The sequence below is a fragment of the Megalopta genalis genome, chromosome 1 (genome assembly GCF_051020955.1).
Source record: "Megalopta genalis isolate 19385.01 chromosome 1, iyMegGena1_principal, whole genome shotgun sequence".
Taxonomy (NCBI): domain Eukaryota; kingdom Metazoa; phylum Arthropoda; class Insecta; order Hymenoptera; family Halictidae; genus Megalopta; species Megalopta genalis.
The window spans coordinates 42,228,893-42,251,184 of record NC_135013.1 but is presented as its reverse complement, the minus strand read 5'-3'; the positions used below and the strand labels follow the sequence as shown (position 1 = coordinate 42,251,184).

Below are 22,292 nucleotides of genomic sequence, written 5' to 3'. Positions count from 1 at the left end.
CAGAAATGCATATCCAACAAAAGAAATATCGCGCGAAGAATGAATTAAATATCAAAAATTCTGTCAAGTTGCCGATTCTTCCTACAATACACATTTATGGATGACTTATATGAAGATAATGCTTAAATAAAATTTTGCAAAAATCTTAACTGGTTAGAATGACAACCGTAAAATAAAAAAGGTACGTTTCCCAACTTTTTTTATCTAAGACTGTAAAAAAATTGAAATAATGCATTTTATGAGTCTTGATATAATGTAACAAAATCTTATAAATATATTTCGATAGCACGCCTTGATTTGATCAGTAGCAGCGGCAACGGTGGAAAGGGCAGTTAGATGGATAGACTAGACATTTATCCATACAATAAACAGTTGCAGCCTCCTTTCCAGCTATTTCCCCAATCGCATCGCATACTTACCTGTTTCGAAATAATAAATGATACAATTATTAACATTTTAAAATTTATTGCATTTTGTTCAATGAAAACGTATGCTGAGGTGATTTTGAAATATGTGTAACATACTACAATATGTACGCAACCAAATAGAATCAGAAATAATAGACAAATTAATAAAACGGATGCTGAAGTTAGACCAAGAAGTAATTGATAAACGCATTGTATATATCGTCGATAAGAAAATTTAATTTTCTTTTATAAAATTCACATTATTTTTACTATAATATAAAAAAATATAGATATATCTACTTGTTACATTTTAATATCATTAACTTTGAAATACATTGAAGAAATTAGAACAATTTTCTATCGGTTCCTCAAATTTATTTAATTATCTGTGATTGTGCCACTTTTGGAGAGGAGTATATGTAAAGTGTACCAAAAAGTTGCTCTATATGACCTCAGGAATTACCCCTTTCAAGGGCTTGCAACAGTTTTAGGATATTCTGTGTAATTTATTGCATCATTGTTAGTACTTTCGGTATAAAAATAAAATAGAGAAGGGCGAAAATATTTTCGATCGAATAGTGCACCAAGATCTTTAACAACACTTTTAGCTGCTCCATAATATACTTATACACTTGGCAGATATTTGATGGGCAGTTTGGTGGGTATCGAAGGCAATTGCTTTGACACCAATTTCCCATTCCTGGTATACGTCGGTAAAGTGAAGAGGACATGCACACCTGAGATCTGAAATTAAAATGTCCTTAAAAACACTTATATGAATGGTCAATTGTATAATCTATAATGTATTCGTGTCTGTTACCCTATAAGTTAATTTAACAAAATTGAACAGTTTCATTGGAGTTAATTACTTTTAGTTTAAGTAAATTACTTTTTTTGAAAGGAAACTGAATTCCTGTACTGCTAGAAGTCTTTGGTACAAACTCCTTGTTATAAAAATCTTGTAACTTTCCATGTTAAATGCAAGTCTTTGCCGTATTTAATAATACCAATACAATTTAATAGTATAAACTCTGAACGCAATTAAAAAGTTTTTAAAATTAAAAATGAAATTGGAAAAAAATTTTTTTTTTTATATTGGTATTATCAAAAAAAACGATAGTTTGCTGAGTTAGTTCAATCAAGGAAATAACAATGCTGTAAACAATCATTTTGAGGTGGTCTTAATAAAAGTCTGTGGTGGCTACCTCCAGACCTGCCAGCAGAGGGCTCCTCTTCCCGCTAGTAGCCGATCCGTTCCGATCCCTATATATACACCGAGACTTCGTCCTACCCTTACGTCTAAGGCAAGGGCCCGCTAGGATAGCCTTACTGATGAGTCCTCTAGCGGGCCCCGGACGAAACGTCTCCCCACTCCTTTTCCACGACACACTAGAACCGCCGCCAAAAGTCCTATAACCGCGTTAATGTTTAATAAACATAAAAGAAGTTATGCTAAGTTATGACTGAAATGATTAACTAACTATCTGTATACAGGGTATCACAAAATTATTGTGCAAGCGGAAAATGAGGGGTTCCTGAGGTCATTTAAAGTAACATTTTCTTTAGCGAAAATGCAATCCGCAGCTTCGTTTACGAATTATTAACGAAAAATAATGACCATTGAGATGCGAGCTCGGCTGGCGCAAGACGGTCGAACCAACGATCGGACGAAACCCAGTCCACACCCAGCACAGGCACACGCACGCGCGCGCGCGCGCGCACACACACACACACACACACACACACACATACACACACACACACACACAGAGAGAGAGAGAGAGAGAGAGAGAGAGAGAGAGAGAGAGAGGGAGGGAGAGAGAGAGAGAGAGAGAGGGAGAGAGAGAGGGAGAGAGAGAGGGAGAGAGAGAGAGAGAGAGGGAGAGTGATGGGGGGGGGAGAGGGGTGGAACTTAGCTGTACTCGTCACGATACTAACATCAGCACAGTTCCGAAATGTTTCTGGCCTCCCACAACCACTGGCTTCGGTTCCAGTGTCACAAGTACCCCACATGTTACCTGATAATAATTTTACAGTGCTCATTTTAAGTCAGATAATATTCCTGACCTCATTTATATCGTGATTCACAGTTCACTCGATGCAAATAATAATATCACATAATATCACATATTTATACTTGAGTATGCACATTAATGCAACGATACAAACCTGTGTAGTAATTCCATTGAATAACGCATTAAGAACAAGTAACATACGATGGCAAAGTCACCCTGTACTGAAATATAGCTTTTTTCTCAGTGTCTATTGGAATTTCAAATCCCACATCACGAGTACCGGTAACGTACAGTGGGTACCTAAAAGTTTTATTCTGTTACATTACGTTACATTTGTAATTAGTAGCCTGTAGATTATTATGCAAATTTTGATTTTCGTGGATTATTTTATAAAATCCTGGGCACAGGAAAGATTTATTTGATTGTGTCGAATATTCCTTCCATTGAGATTAAATTATCTAAATTCTATTAGAGAAATTGTTAAGGATGAAGAAGTAGTTGTCAACGAAATTGCAGCGTAGGAGTTGAGGTTCTAATACCTCTAAATTCATATTCATATTCGAAATTTCATTTCACAAAATTAGTACAGTAATGATAGAAAACGAAAGAAATTCAAATTACCTGACGAACTATGTAGTGTCTAACTATAGTTTCTTTTGCGTATTCACTGCCGGCTTCGTGTAGTCTTGGATTTTTGAAGTGGTATGGATCACCGCACACACACATACTCCGCATTGTTTATTATTCCGGACCCGTTGCACTAAGGAATAATTTTTATATAGGAAGTTGTAATTATAACTATTACTATTGCTACCTCTATTATTTTGGAAAACACCTCATCAATATTTGTCAAGGGACCTTGTCCTGAGCAACTTTGAAAAATTCGACATTCTTACCAATTACTTTACGAATGAATTATTTTTCGATCATGTTTCTTATTTCAATAAATAGTACTATGGTAAATTGTATAATACAACATTACTAGACTGCGAATCTTCATGCGAAACTAAAATGGACGAAGTTGTAAGAAACATAAGTTAGATGAAAATCTCTTCACTCTTTTAATAATTGCAATAATTTGAAAATAATGTAACAATATCCCTAAGTGATTCTAATGTCTATACGGTTTTGTATTTGGCCTGTTAATTTCACGATGTTAATTTTCAGGCTAATTTGTTGTATATTCCTAATTTTGTTAAGATCAGTAAAACGTATGAATGTGAAGAAAATAATTAATATCGAACAAATTCACTTTAAAATTTTAATTCGATTAAACGATATCGATGATCACATTTTTGTGATTGTTGGTATGCCAGTCAAAGTGTTCAAAGAATATGGAATGTAAACATTTTTATGCTATCACAGACGTAAATATAATATATGCACGTAATGCAAGTGAACTATATCAATCTGTGAGAGTCAAGGATTGATCGCGTAAGGAGTTAATCGTAACAATTGCTGTGATAAAGGATGTAACTGTCTGCTGTACGATCAAATATACAGAGTGTTCTACAAGTACGTGTTACATTAAATTTGCGAGCGCAATTACTCGATTGCAAGGGTGTGTGTATGTGAGAAATTAATTTCCTTTTGGTTAACAGTGATTTCATTCATTAACTTAACTGCACACGCTTGAATCATTGTATACAGTCGAATGTTAAAAGCGCGGTCGCACAAATGGATACGATTGAATGTGAACGTACGTGTTTTAGTAGTTTATGATGGTTAACATAAATTGTCCCCGCGCTTAAGAAATCTTGTTGCAGATATAGCAAGCAGAAGGTTATTTGAATGACAATATAACTAAGAAATGTTCCAGTATGGAACGATGTAAGATGCCCGGAAGCATGTTTATTATAATATTAATATGTGTATAGCAGCTGTTTGAGAATTTATTAGGTTGTCATCGTCAACATGTGACACGTTGCATAACAAGCGACCGGATAATGCGGAGAAAAAAAAGAAGAGGTTACAATTACCTGGGCAATTGGTGCTCATGCAAATTATGAAATGACCTTTTACAAAATTTTTCAGCCCTTTCCCGAGTTCCTACCCCCACTTCTGTCGTGGATCGGTTGACATTGTAAACGGTCATTACAAAATTTAATCGCATATTATGGAACTATATGTACACACGGGATGTTTCACATTCTTCCCTACACGTTTCGAAAGACTGTTTTACGAATAAAAGTGAGCTAAAATGTTGTACAACAAAAAGTTTATAAATTGTACGTCGGAAGTTGCGACAAAATTAAAAAATGTAGAAGTTATGATAATGATAACGTACAAGAGATGAATTAATTACAAAAATCAACATCGTTCTCCAAGAGATTTGGCAAAATCGCAATCAACTGAAATTAAGAATAGATTAAATAACAAATGAATAAAATCACTTTGAAATGGAAATACACAAAGGTACATTCAGCAATGTTTAAATTATATTTCGTATTTTTGCCATTTATGTATCTTTTGTTACGTAACATTTTTGTCTTATTTTTACTTGTACCCTGTATATGCATAATATTTATAGCTACTGAATCACTTGAATGATTACTGCTGACAATGTGCAAATGACTCCTTTAATGTACGAAGCGTGTCGGTTCTACAGTTGAGCATGGAAAGTGTAACTAATCTAGCAGGTTAGTGAATAATTTTCTACAGAGTTCAGTGTTTCTTAAATATATTTGTGAAATAAGTGATTCGTCACGTTAAAACTGCCAGTTGGGTTAAAAGATAGGTTTTCGATTTATTATTTCGGTATTTCTGAAGGTACTTATGTTGCAATAAATACTTTATTCCATCGTCAAAAATTGATGATGCTTAAATAAAAAAATAGCAGACGTATATTGATAATGAATTGGATTGCAACCGTTAAAGATAATTATACTCTTACAGAGGGAGAAATTTAACATTTATTTGAAGTCATTTGCAACTGTTACCGAAAGTATGAAGAAATTAGAACTGGTAAGATTATCTTTCATTCATTGATTTAGTTTCTGTAATTGTAGATTATTTAAATAATATATCCCGTGGCGTAGAAATTAAACGTAAGAGTTAAAGTTGCATTGAAGTGAAATCTAAACTTTAAAACAATACAAATAATAAATAAGATTTTGAAAGGTAGACATGTTGAAGGTCAACGAGATATTTCGACATGACATTGGAGCAAATTTAAATATGCTCCCATAACATCATATTACGTAAAACGCTCTTTATCAGCGTATTAATTAATTTTACGGCTTTCTAAATTTTTTACTTTTTAATTTCTAGCGTTTCTGTTATTTGATTTTCTAATGACTGCGTACCTCTTGAAAATTTGTTCTTGGCTTAAATTATAGCATTCGGTTGCAACAGTTTTTTTTCTTTCCTCAACATTATTACTATGTGCGCTCGAGTTTGCAGATCCTAATAAAACAGACAATTTTCTTTGTTAAGGTAGGTTTGGACGAGTTTTACAATGTGTACATAGTCAATGTGCATAGTCTGCTACAGTGCAAGTTCAGTTCTGGATATATGTCTGTATGTATACCTGTGTATTAAATATAAATAATATACACGATTTATTTGTCATGAATAAATTTTATTTCGGTCTCCCCGAAATAAATTATGGTCTAAATTATTATGTCATCGTTATCCATCGCGCGTCCAATTTAAATGACTCGACCGAAAATGCAATTAATCTCCTTGCATAAAATTATATATATTCTTCTTTGTGCCGTGAAGTTAATACGAAGAAGGAATGTCCGTTTTATTGCTATTATCATTTCATATTATTGCAAATTGTTAGAGAAATGTATCGTTAGGAAACGATACGAAAGCATTTGGTAACGAAAAAGAGCTGGTCAATCAGAATGCAATAATTTAAGACAAAATTTGAAAGCTTTAAATTTGAGAACATTTAAGACTATATCAATCTTCACAAATTTGTGTACACATTACCGAATATGCATAGATCAAATAGATTAAATAACTGTTTACTACTTGATAAACATGGTACCATTGTGTACTATGTACACAACGATTTTCCTTCGTTTTGTAGACAACCTGAAAAAATTTTTATTTTTTTGTGACGACCATGATAAAAAGAGCGTTTTATATTACTATAACCATTTTTATTTTTTATCAAATACTATCTTGTAGAATAGGATACAACATTGTTTTGTTTGTCGATGTTGTTCATATTTACAGTAGGAAAACAACTTATTTTATATGATATTATTGTAAAAATGTTAAATTTTGTATATGTAGTACAATGGTTACATGTAAAATGTTTTAGCATCCATGGATCCTAGGGCTAAAAGTTCTGTATTTGACCTTTCACCGTATAAGAGCAATTGTTGTATCTTATAATTACTAATTTGTAACATAAATGAAAACATTTCGATAATAAAATTTATTATGTTTTGATATTGTAATTCATTAACTAGAATATAGTACTGATTATGAAAATGATGTAAGTTATTTAGGCTTCAAAAAAATACATTATCGAGCATATCGAAACATATCGATTCACCCTACTATTATGTTTTCCAGCGCATACGTATCAATGGACTATTTCTTCTATTAAAAAATTTAATTAATTAATTAATTTTACTATTGCTATATATTAATTTTACTGGTAACGGTTTTCCAAGTCACGGGTATATCTATTGCGACATCATTGTCATCGTCATCACCTATCAAATGACGCACATTTGCTTCGATTGTTCTGTAGTCGAAATTTAAAGCAGAGCTCTCGAATAATACTTGGCAAGGTGCCAACCTCTCCAATAACACTATACTTTCAGTAATGAGGTCCTACTAGAGCTCATTGAAATCCATATTTCTAAAGCAATGATTTTATGAAAAAGTTATCTCTTATCTAATAACCCAGAAACACACACACACACAAGTATACTTCACAAGGATATTTATTGCATTAAATATACATACTTATTGTATCATATGTATTACAAATTAAATATTATATACTTAATTGTATATAATAACAACTGAATATAAATTTATATAGGTATACTATTGGTGTTCTGAAAAGAACGAATGACCGCAATCAGAATTTTGCGGAAGCCTTTCTCTGTATCCTTGCTGGAAACGGACAGTCACTGGATTAATCAAACGACCTTTCAGAACAGTTACTTCGTTAATATCCAATTGTACACCTGTCTTGCTGCTGTCTAACCAAGTCGCTTCGAATACTGGACCAGCATGTGAAGCGTTCTTTATTGTTGGGTTTCTGTGGGAAGGAAAACAAGAATTAATTTCATGTTTATTGGTTTCTGCTTCATGGTTATTGGTTTCTGCTATAATTTTCCAATCGTTCTTTATTCATGGGTAGTTTTATTCTAACCTCCTTATTGAACAAATTATCTTCGATATCAAAAGTTCAATTAGACGCGTTCTTTTCACTCATAAAGAATTATACTAAAAATAAAGGAAATGCTAGGTGGTTGTTGCAACAATTGTTTTCACGTTGCGGTCATCTCAAATCTTGACTTATTTAACATTATAACTCCTAACCGAGCCCCTAACTCGTCCGACGTATATTATTCTATAACAATGGTAAGATTGGATTTATTCAAGCTTTGTACGATTTCTTTTATAATATATGATGAAATGAAGAAGTTTATCTAAAAATTTCTGACAGAAACATTTTCGCAATATCAAGTACTGTTAAAACCGCAATGGAGAAGTCATTTTGACTGGTTCAGTAGTTCTAATATTGTTCAAAAACAAAATATATTTCAAGAAAATAGTTAAAATAATTAAATAAGTAATCGAACGCTCTAGGTGTTAATCGTATCGTTTTGTCTTACTCGTATTTAGCGAAATTCGCCCAAGCGTTGACCATCTTCTTTCGGAACACGTTGAAAGGATCCTGCGGGTTCGTCGAAGCGTTCAGTGCTTGTACGTTGAATATATAACCAATATCGTCCAAATGGGAAGTTCCTGTAATTAGTAAGGTCACTCAAAGCATTCCCAATTTCGGAGAAAATTTATTCGTGAATTAATTTGATTCACTCCTATTATCTTATACGGGATGGGACATTTAACTGTGTCACCTTTTATTAGTAATCTGATCGTTGTACCGAGACAATTTCAGTGGAAGTTGTTTGGTATCACGAGTAGCATAAAATGTGACGAGATACGGTCACCTTGAATTTTTGTGTCATGATGTTTGACCTTGTTGTTCGAAAGACTACTAAACGGTGAGTAAAAATACGATGAAAACCACGTCTTAATTTTAAACGAATTTTTCTGTTTATCGTAACGTTTGTCCCTTCAAATAAGAAAATGATTTACCTTGACATTTCTCACATTGTCAACAACGAGTAAAATATTCGAAGCGATCAAGTTATTTTGTTTACCCTGTACGTTATAATAATTGAATCAAACGAAATTATTAAATTAAGAACTGTATCTCTACTGTTCTTTTCGAGCTAGATAAATTGATGGAGCATTACAGGCGTCGAATGACTTGTGCAAATGAAGAAAAAGAGGAGTTCTTTTCGTACCATTTATTGTTGAGCCGACCAACGAATGCACACTGTATTTCGATTGGTACGAGAGCCGATAAAAATAGACAGGATGTTCATCATTCGATTTCGCTATGAGCCTTTGAGTTAGATCGATTGGCGCAATAAATAGCGCGTTAGTTAAAAGATCTACAATATCTTCAAGTAGGAAGTTAGGCACCAAATTGAACATCAATCCTCCTATAGTTCCAAGAATGTGGTCGACGATCTCATTAAACGTGGTTGTTAGTTCTATCATATACGTTAGTGATTCAATGTAAATCGGGAATCCGTAAAAATCTGTAAAACGATAAAATTGCATGATCATACACTTAAGAAATATTTAATGAAGATATAGTTTAATTTGTAATTGAGATTTATATTATTTCATGTCATTTATGTTTCAATTGTTTAGGAATGAAACTTTTGGTTGATTTTTGTGTCTTTGAAATATGTTATCAGGATCATCATCCTCGCAGCTGTCTTTATACATATTGCGAGACAATCTAAACATCTTTTACAGAAACAGTTACCTATTTAATTATTATTTTGTGGAGAAACGGGAAGGAAGCAAATCACCGAAATTCATTTTGCATCATATAACAATTGGACACTTCGGACAGAAACTCTTGAATAATGATTAAAAAAAAATCAACGAAAATAGTATCGTAATAACTGGACTGCGGATTTTCATGTAAAATTAAAATTTTCGACGTCAATTAAAAAGAACAGTTTTCTATCGAAGTATTCATTTTACTTTCAATAATTTTCATTATTAAGATATAACGTGGCTATATTCTTATATTCTTCTGAAGTTATCGCTATATTTTATTTCGCGTACTCATTTTCCTTGTAAGTGCATAAAATCCACAGTCTAGTAATAACAGTATCAAAAATATTTGATAGAATATTCTGGTCACTGAATTCTGTGATAGTATGGTTCGATTAATTGAGAGTCGCTGCATTTTGTACTTACAGTTTATGAAAAATAGAAACTCGTCGTGGTTATAACCCATTAATGTAGGAGCCGCAGTGAACTTTCCAGATTCATAAATCTCTATAGGGCATTCCGTCAAAAATGCGTCCCCCTTGGTGATTTTAACGTTTTCTATCGTTGGTCGGAACGGCAATGCTTCCTTCAAAAATTAAATCGTACCGTTCTTTCACTTTCCATAATTTTTCATATTTTGTTTTCAATTTTTAACACTAAACCCACCATGCTGGTCAAAATTATTGGTTTCATATTTTTCATTTAGATATTGTTGAGACTACAAAAATACTTCTATATGAAATAATTGCAATGTTCATAATTATTGCAAATATCACAATAAAAATGAGAAAAAGTTTAAACAAATACAACGTTGTCATTCTTATGAATCAACATATAGTACTCACGCAACAAGAAAACACTTTTGTGGGAAGGCATCCCCTCTTACTAGCTGCCCCACCACCGCAACTATCGGTCGCTATTGGTCGAAAACTGTGACGAAGATCGACGACGGTCGTTAGCGACAGCTGCGGCAGAAGGGAAATGTAAACACAGATGGACCTTCTTGTCGCGTGAGGACTACCCAAGGTGTCTCAGAAATGTCTCGCAATCCGGTTATGGGAGGTTCCTGATGCCATTTGAAGCAACTTTTTCCTTATCGAAAATGCAACCCGCGGCTTCGACTAACGAAAAACGCTGATCAATAAGAGACGAGCTCAGCTGACGCGTGGCGGCCCTGGCAACCAGCTCAGTTCCACTGATTGACTCGGCCGTCTCGCATCAGTTGATCTTGTCTTTCATTGGTCACTGTTTTTCGTTAACAACTCGTAAGCGAAACTGCGGATTACATTTTCGCTAAGGAAAAAGTTGCTTCAAATGACGTCAGAATACCTCAATTTCCGGACATTTCTTGGACACCCTGTACGTTGGTCACTTGCAGATGTGGTAGGTTTAGTGTTAAAAATAACGATCGGGTTCTAGGCCGTCAGAAGCTTATTCAGCCTTATTCACTTTTAGGGTTCGGTAGCTTTAGAATTAAATGTTAGGAACTAGCTTCCTATTCTGTCATTCTTTATCTCCATAAATACTGTTTTTCTTTCTAGCTTTCTTTCTCTCCTTTACAGCCTCTATATGAAAAAATTAAGCCATTTGATTAATTGTACTTTTCGACAGAAAAAATTTGTAACCAATTGTTATTTGCAATTCTTTTGGCCTAAGTTCTATTATTGATTCAGTGTAAGTTCTATGAATGAATCACATATGTATAAGGGTTAACATTATACAATAACGTTAATTTGAAATATAGTTAAACAAATAAACAATTGAATGTCATTACGAAGTCAACTTTGTCAGCTTCATCAACCATGCGCCTTGCAGGAACAGAACGGAGGAATTGCAGCAATCCCTCGGTTGTTTCTCCTTCGTAGCCAAGCAGACTGCCGAGACTTCGAGCATTCTCGAGTGCTTTAGCAGGTGTATGATATGCCCATTGACACAAAGGTGTTCCACTCTGCATAATTACTTTCTTAAAGAGTCCTAATAAGAAATAAACAACTGGAATATGGTTTCTATTGCATTTTCGACAAAAATGAATAGATTAAATACAAAACAATATAAAAACTTTAATGTATTTCAATATATTGTTGCATTATCTCCTATCTAAAATAATTAATTTTTGAACGGCGTATTTTTTTGATAAATACATAACTGGGTATGATTACGATCGTTTATAATCTTATGTATCAATTTGTTCAACATATTTTTTAAAGTACTCTTTTTGAACACTAGTCAAATCTCAGTATTTATATTCTGGGTCCGAATGGAACGGAACACCGCTGTTTGAGAGTCAAGAAACGAAGTCAATATGTATACAGCTCTTGTATATTGCAAATTAATGTGGACAAATTTTATTTTGCATAAAAACTGCAGTCTAATAACAACTAACTGAATTATATCGTGTTCGGTCTAATTTGAATAAAAAAAATCCAGACGAATACGATAGTAAAAGTTTTATTGACGACTTGTAGTCCCTCCTCTTTTCAATTGCTATGTTTTTCTATATTCGAAACTCTGTAAAAAATACAATGGACAATTTAGAAAGAGGCGATTCGAGTCTCGTGTCTCGTTTTTATAGCTGTTAATAATCGATAACTATGAAAATGAGCCGCAAGGCTAGAATAATCGTATCTCCTCTTCCAAAATTGTCCATTTTTGTGCGCAATCTGAGCGCGAATTAGGGAGAAATTACTGTATCTCTTCTGCACCTTCGGCGCTCCTAAGTTTTAACAGTTACTAAGAGAATACTGCATTTCAGAATAACGAACCTTGTGATTTTTTTGACAACATGTGGAATCCTGTAGAAGTTGCACCAGCGCTTTCGCCAAAAATAGTTACTTCATTAGGATCACCGCCAAACGCAGCGATATTGTCCTGTACCCATTGCAGAGCCAGGACCTGATCTTTCATGCCTGCATTGCCTGTAGCTTCGGGATGATTCAATGCCAAAAATCCTAAGAAAAAACGCTACTATTATACAATCTTCTTTGTAACACTACATCGATGTTTCATATCTCAGGTTTGTAACTTGATAAATTTAGCTTAAAAAAAGAAGTGAAATGTTCAAACGTTCAGAATTTTTTTTTTTGGATTCGATCGTAAGAGTCGTACCAATGATTCTTACGTAGAATGATTCTGGAGACTCTCCCAAATGTAACGGTACATGTTTTTATTATATTGAGGCACGTTCGAATAAAGTTTAAACGATGTTCAAGGGAAGCGAGACGTCTTTAGTGCGCCAATTTTCGTCGACATTCTACCACTTGTACTACAAATTAAAGTATCACGAGAAAAGCTGACATATTCTTCACGTTCTACATGTCTCGTGCCAATCATTCTCAATATTATCGATCGCTTTGCATTTATCGTAGTGTGACGCTGTTTATAATAATTACAATAATTACTGCGGTGATCACGAAATGTCTGTTGACGTCGAAGCTCACTGGCGATATTTTATCTCTTGCATTACTATTTTATTTTGTTAATCGTTAATGAAATTTGTGCTCTAACTTCCCTCAATGATGTCCGAAAGGAAATTTGCTGAATTTGATTTTGAAACTAGACTTTGTTGAATCTATAATTAATTTATTAAATATAAAGAATTGTCTATCTATTATAGAAACACGAAATTATTATTGGACAGCGTTATTAACGCTATTTTTAGGGGAGAATTCATGAAATACCTTTTTACGTTCTAATGTTACACTATCTTAATCAAAAGACACATTTTAAAATCTTAGTGTATGACTATCTTTACCAAAGGCATTGAAAGAAATTTTGATTTAACACCACTTTACCAATAATTAATCGAGTTTTCATTGAACTCGCAGTGCTAAAAATTTCCAGAAAACAAATCAACCTACCTAGTGTACCGACACGATAATTAATGCTGACCATGACAACGTCCTCCTCGAGGAAGAAATCGGGACCATAGAGGGATGGACTGTTGCTTCCACTAAAGTATGCTCCACCGTATATCCATACCATGACTGGTCTCAATTGCGTTCCATTTCCAAACTGCGTATTAGATAGATGGAACGAAAATTTTACTCGTCCTTTCGGTCACTCAAGGAAACTTTACAAAATTCTAAGTTACAATTAGATTGCAGATCTTTATGCAGAATACAAATTTTCTTCATAGATTGCAACAAACAAGAACAAGATAAAAACGTTATTTGTTTACTGATTTAGTGAGCTATTAATAAAATACATAATCTTACATTTGTTTAATCTTTCTATTATTATTCAAAATTTTACCAACCTATTTTCGCCATAAATGCGTAAAATCCACAGTCTAATTACGATAGTGCAGTTATAACAGTCTAGTTACAATCAGGAACAATTTCTAAAGAGTAAAGTTATGCCAAAAATTTATTTATCATACTAATGATATTTTGATAATTAAGTTGAGAATTGCGAGTGACATTTTTCATGGAACTTCACATTTTCATGAAGCAACGTTCATGTTTTAGAAAACGGCACGTAAATTGACAGTCTAGTTGTAACGTTTTGTATACTATATCTTCTTCTTCGTTTGGAATGTCCAAAAAATTGCAGTAAAGTAATACATTGAGTCGCACATTTTAAAAGTGATAAATGCTGATCGATAACCCTTATTCGATTTTCTGTACTCTATACAATAGAGACGAACTTCTCAATGATTAATCGAAGTTAAATTAAAAGTAACATAATTATTTACGTTATATTTTATGGAATAGTAGCCTCCCCGAACTAGAAAAAATGTCACGAATAAAGAAAGGAACAATATTCACCTGACCAGTGTAAACGTTAAGGTACAAACAATCCTCGTGACCCATGTACTGTTTAAAGAAAAAATCAGTTTGTGGGCACGAATTGGGCACCTTTATAGCGTCAAGAACATTTGTCCATGGTTTTTTTGGAACTGGAGGCTGAAAATGCACAAAACGAATTATAAGCTGTTTACAATGCGATTATCTTCCATTACTTATTATTTATTCGTTTCTAAATGCTTCCAAGTTTAATACGAATTTATTGAAATAAGAGTCTATATGTAATAAACCCTACAATAAGGATGAAGATACTTATGTACAATAATTATTAATGTACAGTTCTCATGCGACAAGAAGGCACCTCTGTGCTTACATCCCCCCTCTTACTAGTTGCAACAGTGGGGCAGCTAGTAAGAGGGGGAATGTAAACACATAGCCGCCTACTGGTCGCGTGAGAACTATAGACTCTTTGCTAGATTCTAGATGTTTTAGATAAAAATTCAATAGAATGTCGATTATCCACATATCCTTGAAATTATTCCTGTTTATCTTAACACAAAAAGAAGCATCTACGTATGCCTACGTGTATTATTCCCAGTCTGAACAAGAATGGTACTGAACGCGATACTGTTTTCACGATAAATACAGAGTGTCCCAAAATTATTGTAGAAACGAGAAATGAGAGATTCCTGAGGTTATTTGAAGTAACTTTTGCCTTAGCGAAAATGCAATCCACGGTTTCGTTTACGAGTTATTAATGAAAAACAGTGTCCATTGGTCATTATTTTTCGTTAATAACTTGTAAACGAAGCCGCTTGTACAATAATTTTGGTATTTGAACAACATATTACAACAATTTTAAAGATTATATACACTCCTCGTCAAAAAGATAGCTCAGGTGTGCTGTCTTTAATTTCTCAATGATGCATGTAAAGTTTTACGTCCGTAAGGTATAATATCAAGACATTTTGAGCCTAGAATATGCGGTTCGTTGAAAATAATTAAAAATATTGTAAGGTTCAGTGTATAACAAAAAAATTATTTTATTTTAAGAGCGAAATGATAGCACGTGTACAATAAGAAACTAATAATCAACAACCCCTTGGTTTTCTATTACTTCCACTATACGATTTGGTATTGATTTATAAAGATTTCGTATATAATTTTGATTTAAGATATCCCATTCGTGTACAATCGCATTTTTAAATTCTTGTACGTGTTGATATTGCTTATCATTCGTGTACACAACCACGAACAAGTTGTGCCCAATAATTTTCAATAATATTAAGGTCCGGGGAGCGGGCTGGCCACGGCAAAACAGATATATTACTTTCATTAAAATATGATTGGACCAATCTTGATGTATGTACCGATGCATTATCTTGTTGAAAGTTGAAATTAGGTCCAGAAATACGCTCTGCATCATCATTTATTTGTTCTTTGATTAAATTTATGTATTGAACACTATTCATTCTCCCATTGATAAATTTGATATTTGTCTTGCCGAAATAACCGATGCCGGCCCAAACCATTACGCTGCCTCCTCCCATTTGTCGTCGAATTACAGACATTGTCTCTTTTCTTACGTCATGAAAATAATATTGGAACCCATCAGGATCATCCAGGTTAAATCTTTTTTCATCGAAATAGTACCCGAAATAGTTCGAAAATAGTACCCGTCTCCATTTCTTTTTCCAATGTACTCTTTCTTTTGCAAAGCGTAGGCGTTCTGCTTTGTGTTTCGTCGTTAACGGAGGTTTCTTCTTCAATTTTAGCCTCTTTATATTTTTGCATGATAGTAGAACTCGACGCACACTTAAAACACTTGCATTAACACCAGATTTTTCCATTATTTACTTTCTTGTTAACTGCGAGTTGGAAGCTATACGCAAAATTGCTCGCTTATCACGATCGGATAACGATGACGGCCGACCCTTTTGCCATAATACTCAACATTTTTTAAGAAATTATGTATTACGGCTTCTCTTTATTACTTTCGATATTTTCGCTACAGATAATTGTTGCTGTTTTAGTTCCAGAATTTGCTTCTTTTCGAACTCGTTTAATTTTTTTCCGCGTCCCATAGGTACAAATTTATACAGGTTTTAATGTTCAAACTTTGTCAGTGTATTCTACGGCACAAAGTAAGACAAAAATGTTATGTAAACATGGGTCATATAGAGTTTTATTAAGAAGTTATAACAAAAATTCAGAATAGGAATAGTATTCAACTTGCTGTTACTGCGAGCATTGGCTTGAATAGATCAGCACATGCCGAATTTATGACCGTGCGAATTTCGTTTCTATTCTCTTTCATTTAATTGAACGCATTATTAATCTTTTGAATCAATTCATGACGTGAATTTATTCATGTTTGATACATTTTATCTTTCAAAGTTCCTCACAGATAAAAGTCGAGTGGCGTAAGATCCGGCGATTTTGGTGGCCAAGAGATCTTTGAGGAAACCGATTATTTAGCCACTGCCGAACTTGTGTCCCGTAATGTGCCGGATAACCATTGCATCCACATCCTTTGCACAGAATACAATGGCACATCTTCCAAAAGATACGATAATTCGTTTTTTAGAAAATTCAAAAATTCAGATGAGGTCAACCGATCCGGTAGAAAATAATGCCCTACTATCATATCATTGTACAGGTCTACCCACATACATTGCATTTGAATTGACGTTGAAAAGCAACTGTTTGCGTCACATGTGGATTTCTTCTTGCCCATACATGATTATTATGCACATTAAAAAGTTGTCCTCTTGTAAACGTCGATTCATCAGTCCACAATACTTTTGATGGAAACAAATTATCTTGTTGCACTGCACACACGTACCACTGACAGAATTCCGATCGTTTTTCATAATCAGCTGGTAGAAGCTCTTGTATCCTTGTGTAATGATACGGATGTCTATTATCAGAGTGGTGAGTTCGCTATACAGTCGATCGTGTTAACTCTAGTTCATATGAAACATTACGAACACTCGCTGCTGAATTATTATCAAAAAAATTCAGTATTCTTGTAGTGCGATTTCGTTGCCTTGTAACTCCATTAAATTCATTTTCTTCGCAAAATGAGTTGAAGGATCCTGTTGTTAATAATTGTTGGTGACAATGTATGAACACTCTGTAATCCGGCGCTCTTTGTCCAGGAAATCGGCGTTGGTACTCCCTTGCAGCAGCTTGCGCATTCCCGTTGCAGAACCCGTACATGAAATGCATATCAGCATATTCTCGATTCGTAAATAGTTGCGGCATTTTTATGTGAACTCCAACAACTTACTAATAGCTATTACTGGTAAAAATTCATTTCAATGTTTGGTGACCTCATATAGTAAACATGGCTTACATAAATACACTGAAAAACACAATATTGTTGATCTATTCAAGCCAATGCTCGCAGTAACAGCAAGTTAATTACTATTCCTATTCTGAATTTTTGTTATAACTTCTTAATAAAGCTCTATATGACCCATGTTTACACAACATTTTTGTCTTACTTTGTGTCATAGAATACACTGACAAAGTTTGAACATTAAAATCTGGGACATCCTGTATAATATTGTAATGTAATCTTTATACTCGTTGATAAATGATGAAATACTGAGCAATTTCTAAACATATTAACAGAGTGTGCTATCATTTCGATCTTGGTATAGAACAGTTTTTCGTTGTTGTTTACAAACATTTGCGACATTGTAGCTTATATCCAGCGAGCCGCATATTTTGAGTACATAATATTTTGATATTATATATCATGGACGAAAAATTTTATATGCGTCATTGAGAAATTGAAGATAGCACACCTGAGCTATCTTTTTGACGAGGAGTGTATCTATTTTTATCAAGTAAATTTCATAATTATTCTAAAAAAAGTTAAAAAATCATTTCAGGAAAAGTGATTAAATCCAAAAAGCAATTTTAGATGACAATTTTACAAGGTCTCTTTCGACCTTTTTGGTAAAATAACTGACATAGCTTTGATAAAATCGGTGCGTAGTGCGTACAGTAAATTCTCCCTCATTGACCTTCAGCTTAGAAACAAGAACGGACAATTTGGGAAGAGGATTATTCGAGTCTTATGACTCGTTTTTGTAGTCGTTGACAATCGGTAACTATAATCATATCTGCTCTTCCCAAATTGTCTAGCTTTGTGTACAAGCTGAGGTTCGATTAGGGAGAATTTACTGTAGTGCTAAACTAAAATGTTCAAAGCTGTGATTCGACCCGTTGGCAGCATTACCTTGAATCTAAGTAGTCCAAGAGGTGGTTCTGCAAACGGGATCCCTACGAAGCTGGTGTACGGTTTCGAGTGCCATACTGTTGTTTTCTCAATACCTCGAACGGGTCCACTCTTCGTTTGCACTATACTAGACAACTTACCCTGGCTATAGGTCGCATCGCACCTGTAAACGTCAACACCGGTTCCAGATAAAAACGGTTCTGCTGTCCCTGATGATAACAGTTTCAGAAAAATCAATATTAGTCCCAGCATCGCAATTCGTCAACAGATGAATCGAAACTGCTGACAGATAAAAATGTGCAGAATTGCAACGCTTATTTCATAACTACGAACTTCAACACAATATTCAGGGCACCGTTGTTTTATATTCAGGCATCGATACACCGCAGATGTTTTGCGAAAACCTGCCATGTTGATTGATAGAGTTTGCAAAACGAAGTAGAAAATGCCACATGTATCTATGATTCATTATATTTATATTATGGCGTTATGACTGCGTTGGAAAGAGTTACGATGCAATGGAAGATAACCTGCGTATTTCATTATATTAAACATTATGCGATAGTGCAAATGTGCAATAGTTCTATCGCGCAGAGTAGGGCAACTTTGATGTTAAGGATTTTTCACTTTATTAGGGAATTTTTTACAAAGAAACTATTATATCTTCTGCAGTCAAACTGACAAGGTTTATTTGTACGTATTTCAATGTCGTTTTAAAATTTTTTGGTACAAAAAAGAAGTTAAAACTAGTGGCATTGCAGACTCTCGAACATAGTCGCTTTTAAAAAAGATGATTTCGGGCATTCTGGTTCTGAAATAAAAAAATCTAAATGTTTCTTAATTAGTATGAATTTTGGCTACAAAAAAGTCGGTGATTAAAAAATTAGCAACACTTTGAAATTCGATTATCGATTTTTGGATGTTTTATTAAACTTCGGAGGCTTAAAAAATAGAATGAAATAAACATTTTTAGTTGACTTTAATTGGGACTGCAGTCAAACATGTACTAAATGCGTACTTCAAAATTTTGAGTCAATTGGCCAATTAGGTTTTGAGATATCATAAACACCGTTCTGGAAAACATAGTCTCGAGAAAAATCCTTTGAAATTTAGTATATCGATAACGATATAAGGTCGTCGCGCCTTTCAAACAACTATAACATCGTTAATTTTAGGAGATCGCATGTAAAGTTCCAGAGATGTATTTTTTAAACTATATACTTCAAGAATATGGCAAAGGAAAAGAATTGATTTTTTCAAAAGTTCACACTAGAACACTACCTTAAGTGAAGCAACACTTCTATGTTGATGCAGTAACGGACATAAATTTAAATCGATGAATTTTAATTTCAATTATATACATACTGTATAACCGTTACTTATTTATTTAGTTTGTTTCGTTATGAAATCTCTACATGTCTCTTTATTAATCTCAAACATAGGGCTACGAAATTTGTTGTTTTTATGTTTCTAGTCTCCCAAACTTCTGTGAATATTGAACATTAGTTTACGACGAGATATCTAGCTAGAAACACTTTAAGAATTCGTTTATTTTAGTATACAAGTGCGCACAGTAAATTCTCTCTAATTGACCCTGAGCTTGTACACAAAAATAGACAATTTGGAAAGAAAAGATACGATTATTTTTATAGTCACCGATTGTCAACAACTATAAAAACGATCCGCAAGGCTCGAATAATCGGATCTCCTCTTCCCAAATTCTCCATTTTTGCTTCCAATCTGAGAATGAATCAAGGGAGAATTTACTATACATGAGGAAAGGAAACAAGTCGTAATATTACATAACTGAAAGAAGACATCTCCTGACCTTGCAGTTATTGTTAACAGATCAGAAACTGCTTGGATATAAGAGTGGTGCAAATGTTTAAAGACTGGTCTTCATTCTGCCCCTAAAACGTGTTAGCTTACGGAAAACAGTCGGAAAAATGAATCGTCACAACCATCGTTTCCGCATAAAGAATCGTTTTTGTTCTTTAGCTAATATTAAAGCTGGATTTAATTTAAACACAGATAAACACTGATAAATAATGATAATTAATGCTGAAACAGTTAGAAAACAGTTGCAGTTTTACTCTCGAACGAATGGAAGTTCAATCGTATTTCTTCTGATGAGATAGCAATACATGAGACGACGTTTTGAAGAAAATTTGCAACCACGGGCATTTTACTAATTTCTTTCATCCTTGTTTTATGTTTTAATCTTTTGTTCTTAAGCACTTTTCATCCTTGTCACTCTCTTTTACGTACTTGTTAACCGGCGACGTGGCCACGCGGCAAATCCTCCTACTACGTTGAAGAAAAATGTTTACTTATTTCTTTATTTATAGTTTATTTTAATGTGGTCACATTAATTATGAAGTCGTTAAGGATTACATGTTCTACAGAATTTATATGGTTGATCTACAATTACATTAATATAACGTAAGCTTTGCGTTGAAGGTATAAGTTGTCCAGGAACCCCCAAAATGCTGTATGCCCTTGAAAGGAGTGATTCTTGAGGTGATTTGAAGTAATTCTGAAATGAAATGAAAACGTTATGTTCAAAGTGATCGAATATTAAGTTTAAGTTAAACAGTTCTTAAGTTCAATGTATAAAAACAACATATGTTTAGTTATAAAAGCTCAATGTAGATTATGGGTTCCGTACCCGCATGGCAAAGGAAATAAAAATAAGAGTTACCACGACGTTAAAGGAATACGATATATAGGGTAGGCCGGAATTCGTAGTACAACCGAGCAGAGGATGATCCTGTATGAAAAAATCAAAAGCATAATATTTTTTTATCCGGGGCTCCGTTTTCAAGAAAATCGACTTAAAGTTTGTTCATCTGTGTAAAGGATTTAGATGTCTATTCTTCTACCGCAATTGCCTCCGTCCGAGATAGTATTTAGAAACATTAATTGTGTTGCGAACTACATATGCAGTAAATGGAGTGTTTCTATCATTGTCCATACGCTTTCTTTAATTAGTCCCAAAATGGTACCAAACACAAATCTGTTGTTGTCTGCAAATATAATGTGTAGCGGCATATGGTTGAAGTTCGCTTGCAGTGTCAGGGGTTAAGCGAGGATACCTTTCTTCATGTTTCCTAGCCCGGAAATGGCTTCATTCTTTCACTACTTTCAGGTGCCCAGCAGACTTCGCTGAGGAAAACATCATCAGCCATCGTCATGTCGTCGAACCACTAATAACCACCACTTTTTATTTTTCTCAACAGTATTTATTTTAATAATAAAAGAAGATCTCTGATCCGCACAATGTCGCTTTTCGAAATAGATTCTTTTGACTCGGCGTTTCGCTTTTCCCTACATACTACCTTAACCTAAAATAAAAGGGCGAGGATTATCCTTCGTTCCTGAGTTAGGGAGCGGGTAACCTCACGAGACGTAGGTCGCACGTCGCCCTGTCGAATCATATATTTTTCTGAATTCCTGGGTCAGAGGTCCTATGAAATCTTAAATTTTGGTCACTCCGCTATCTTTTTGACGCAGGATAATAGAGGATAATGTCGGGGGATAAGTTCTACACTGAAAATTATATACAGTAATTTCTCCTTAATTCGCGCTCAGATTGCGCACAAAAATGAACAATTTGGGAAGAGGAGATACGATTATTTGAACCTGACGGCTTGTTTTTTAGTTGTTGACAATTGGTAACTATAAAAACGAGACACAAGGCTCGAATAATCGTATCTCGTCGTCCCAAATTATTGTACTGTAAAAATTAACAGATAACTCTCTATCAGAGACTATAATTCCGAGAGTCACACAGCGATTTTACAGTGTATCT

The 22,292-nt window shown here is 34.1% G+C and overlaps 1 protein-coding gene across 1 annotated transcript; it reads right to left on the bottom strand.

Annotated features, from left to right (window-relative positions):
* Positions 1 to 1,011: 1,011 nt before the first annotated feature.
* Positions 1,012 to 21,669, bottom strand: LOC143260387 (juvenile hormone esterase-like). Its single transcript, XM_076525636.1, has 11 exons — positions 21,624 to 21,669; positions 18,482 to 18,690; positions 14,251 to 14,388; positions 13,342 to 13,495; positions 12,247 to 12,432; positions 11,259 to 11,458; positions 9,911 to 10,070; positions 8,935 to 9,234; positions 8,236 to 8,368; positions 7,468 to 7,655; positions 1,012 to 1,151 (listed from the first exon to the last, which is right to left on the bottom strand). Exons 1-11 carry the CDS (start codon positions 21,667 to 21,669, stop codon positions 1,012 to 1,014), a joined length of 1,854 nt encoding a protein of 617 aa, XP_076381751.1.
* Between the last annotated feature and the right edge of the window lie 623 nt (positions 21,670 to 22,292).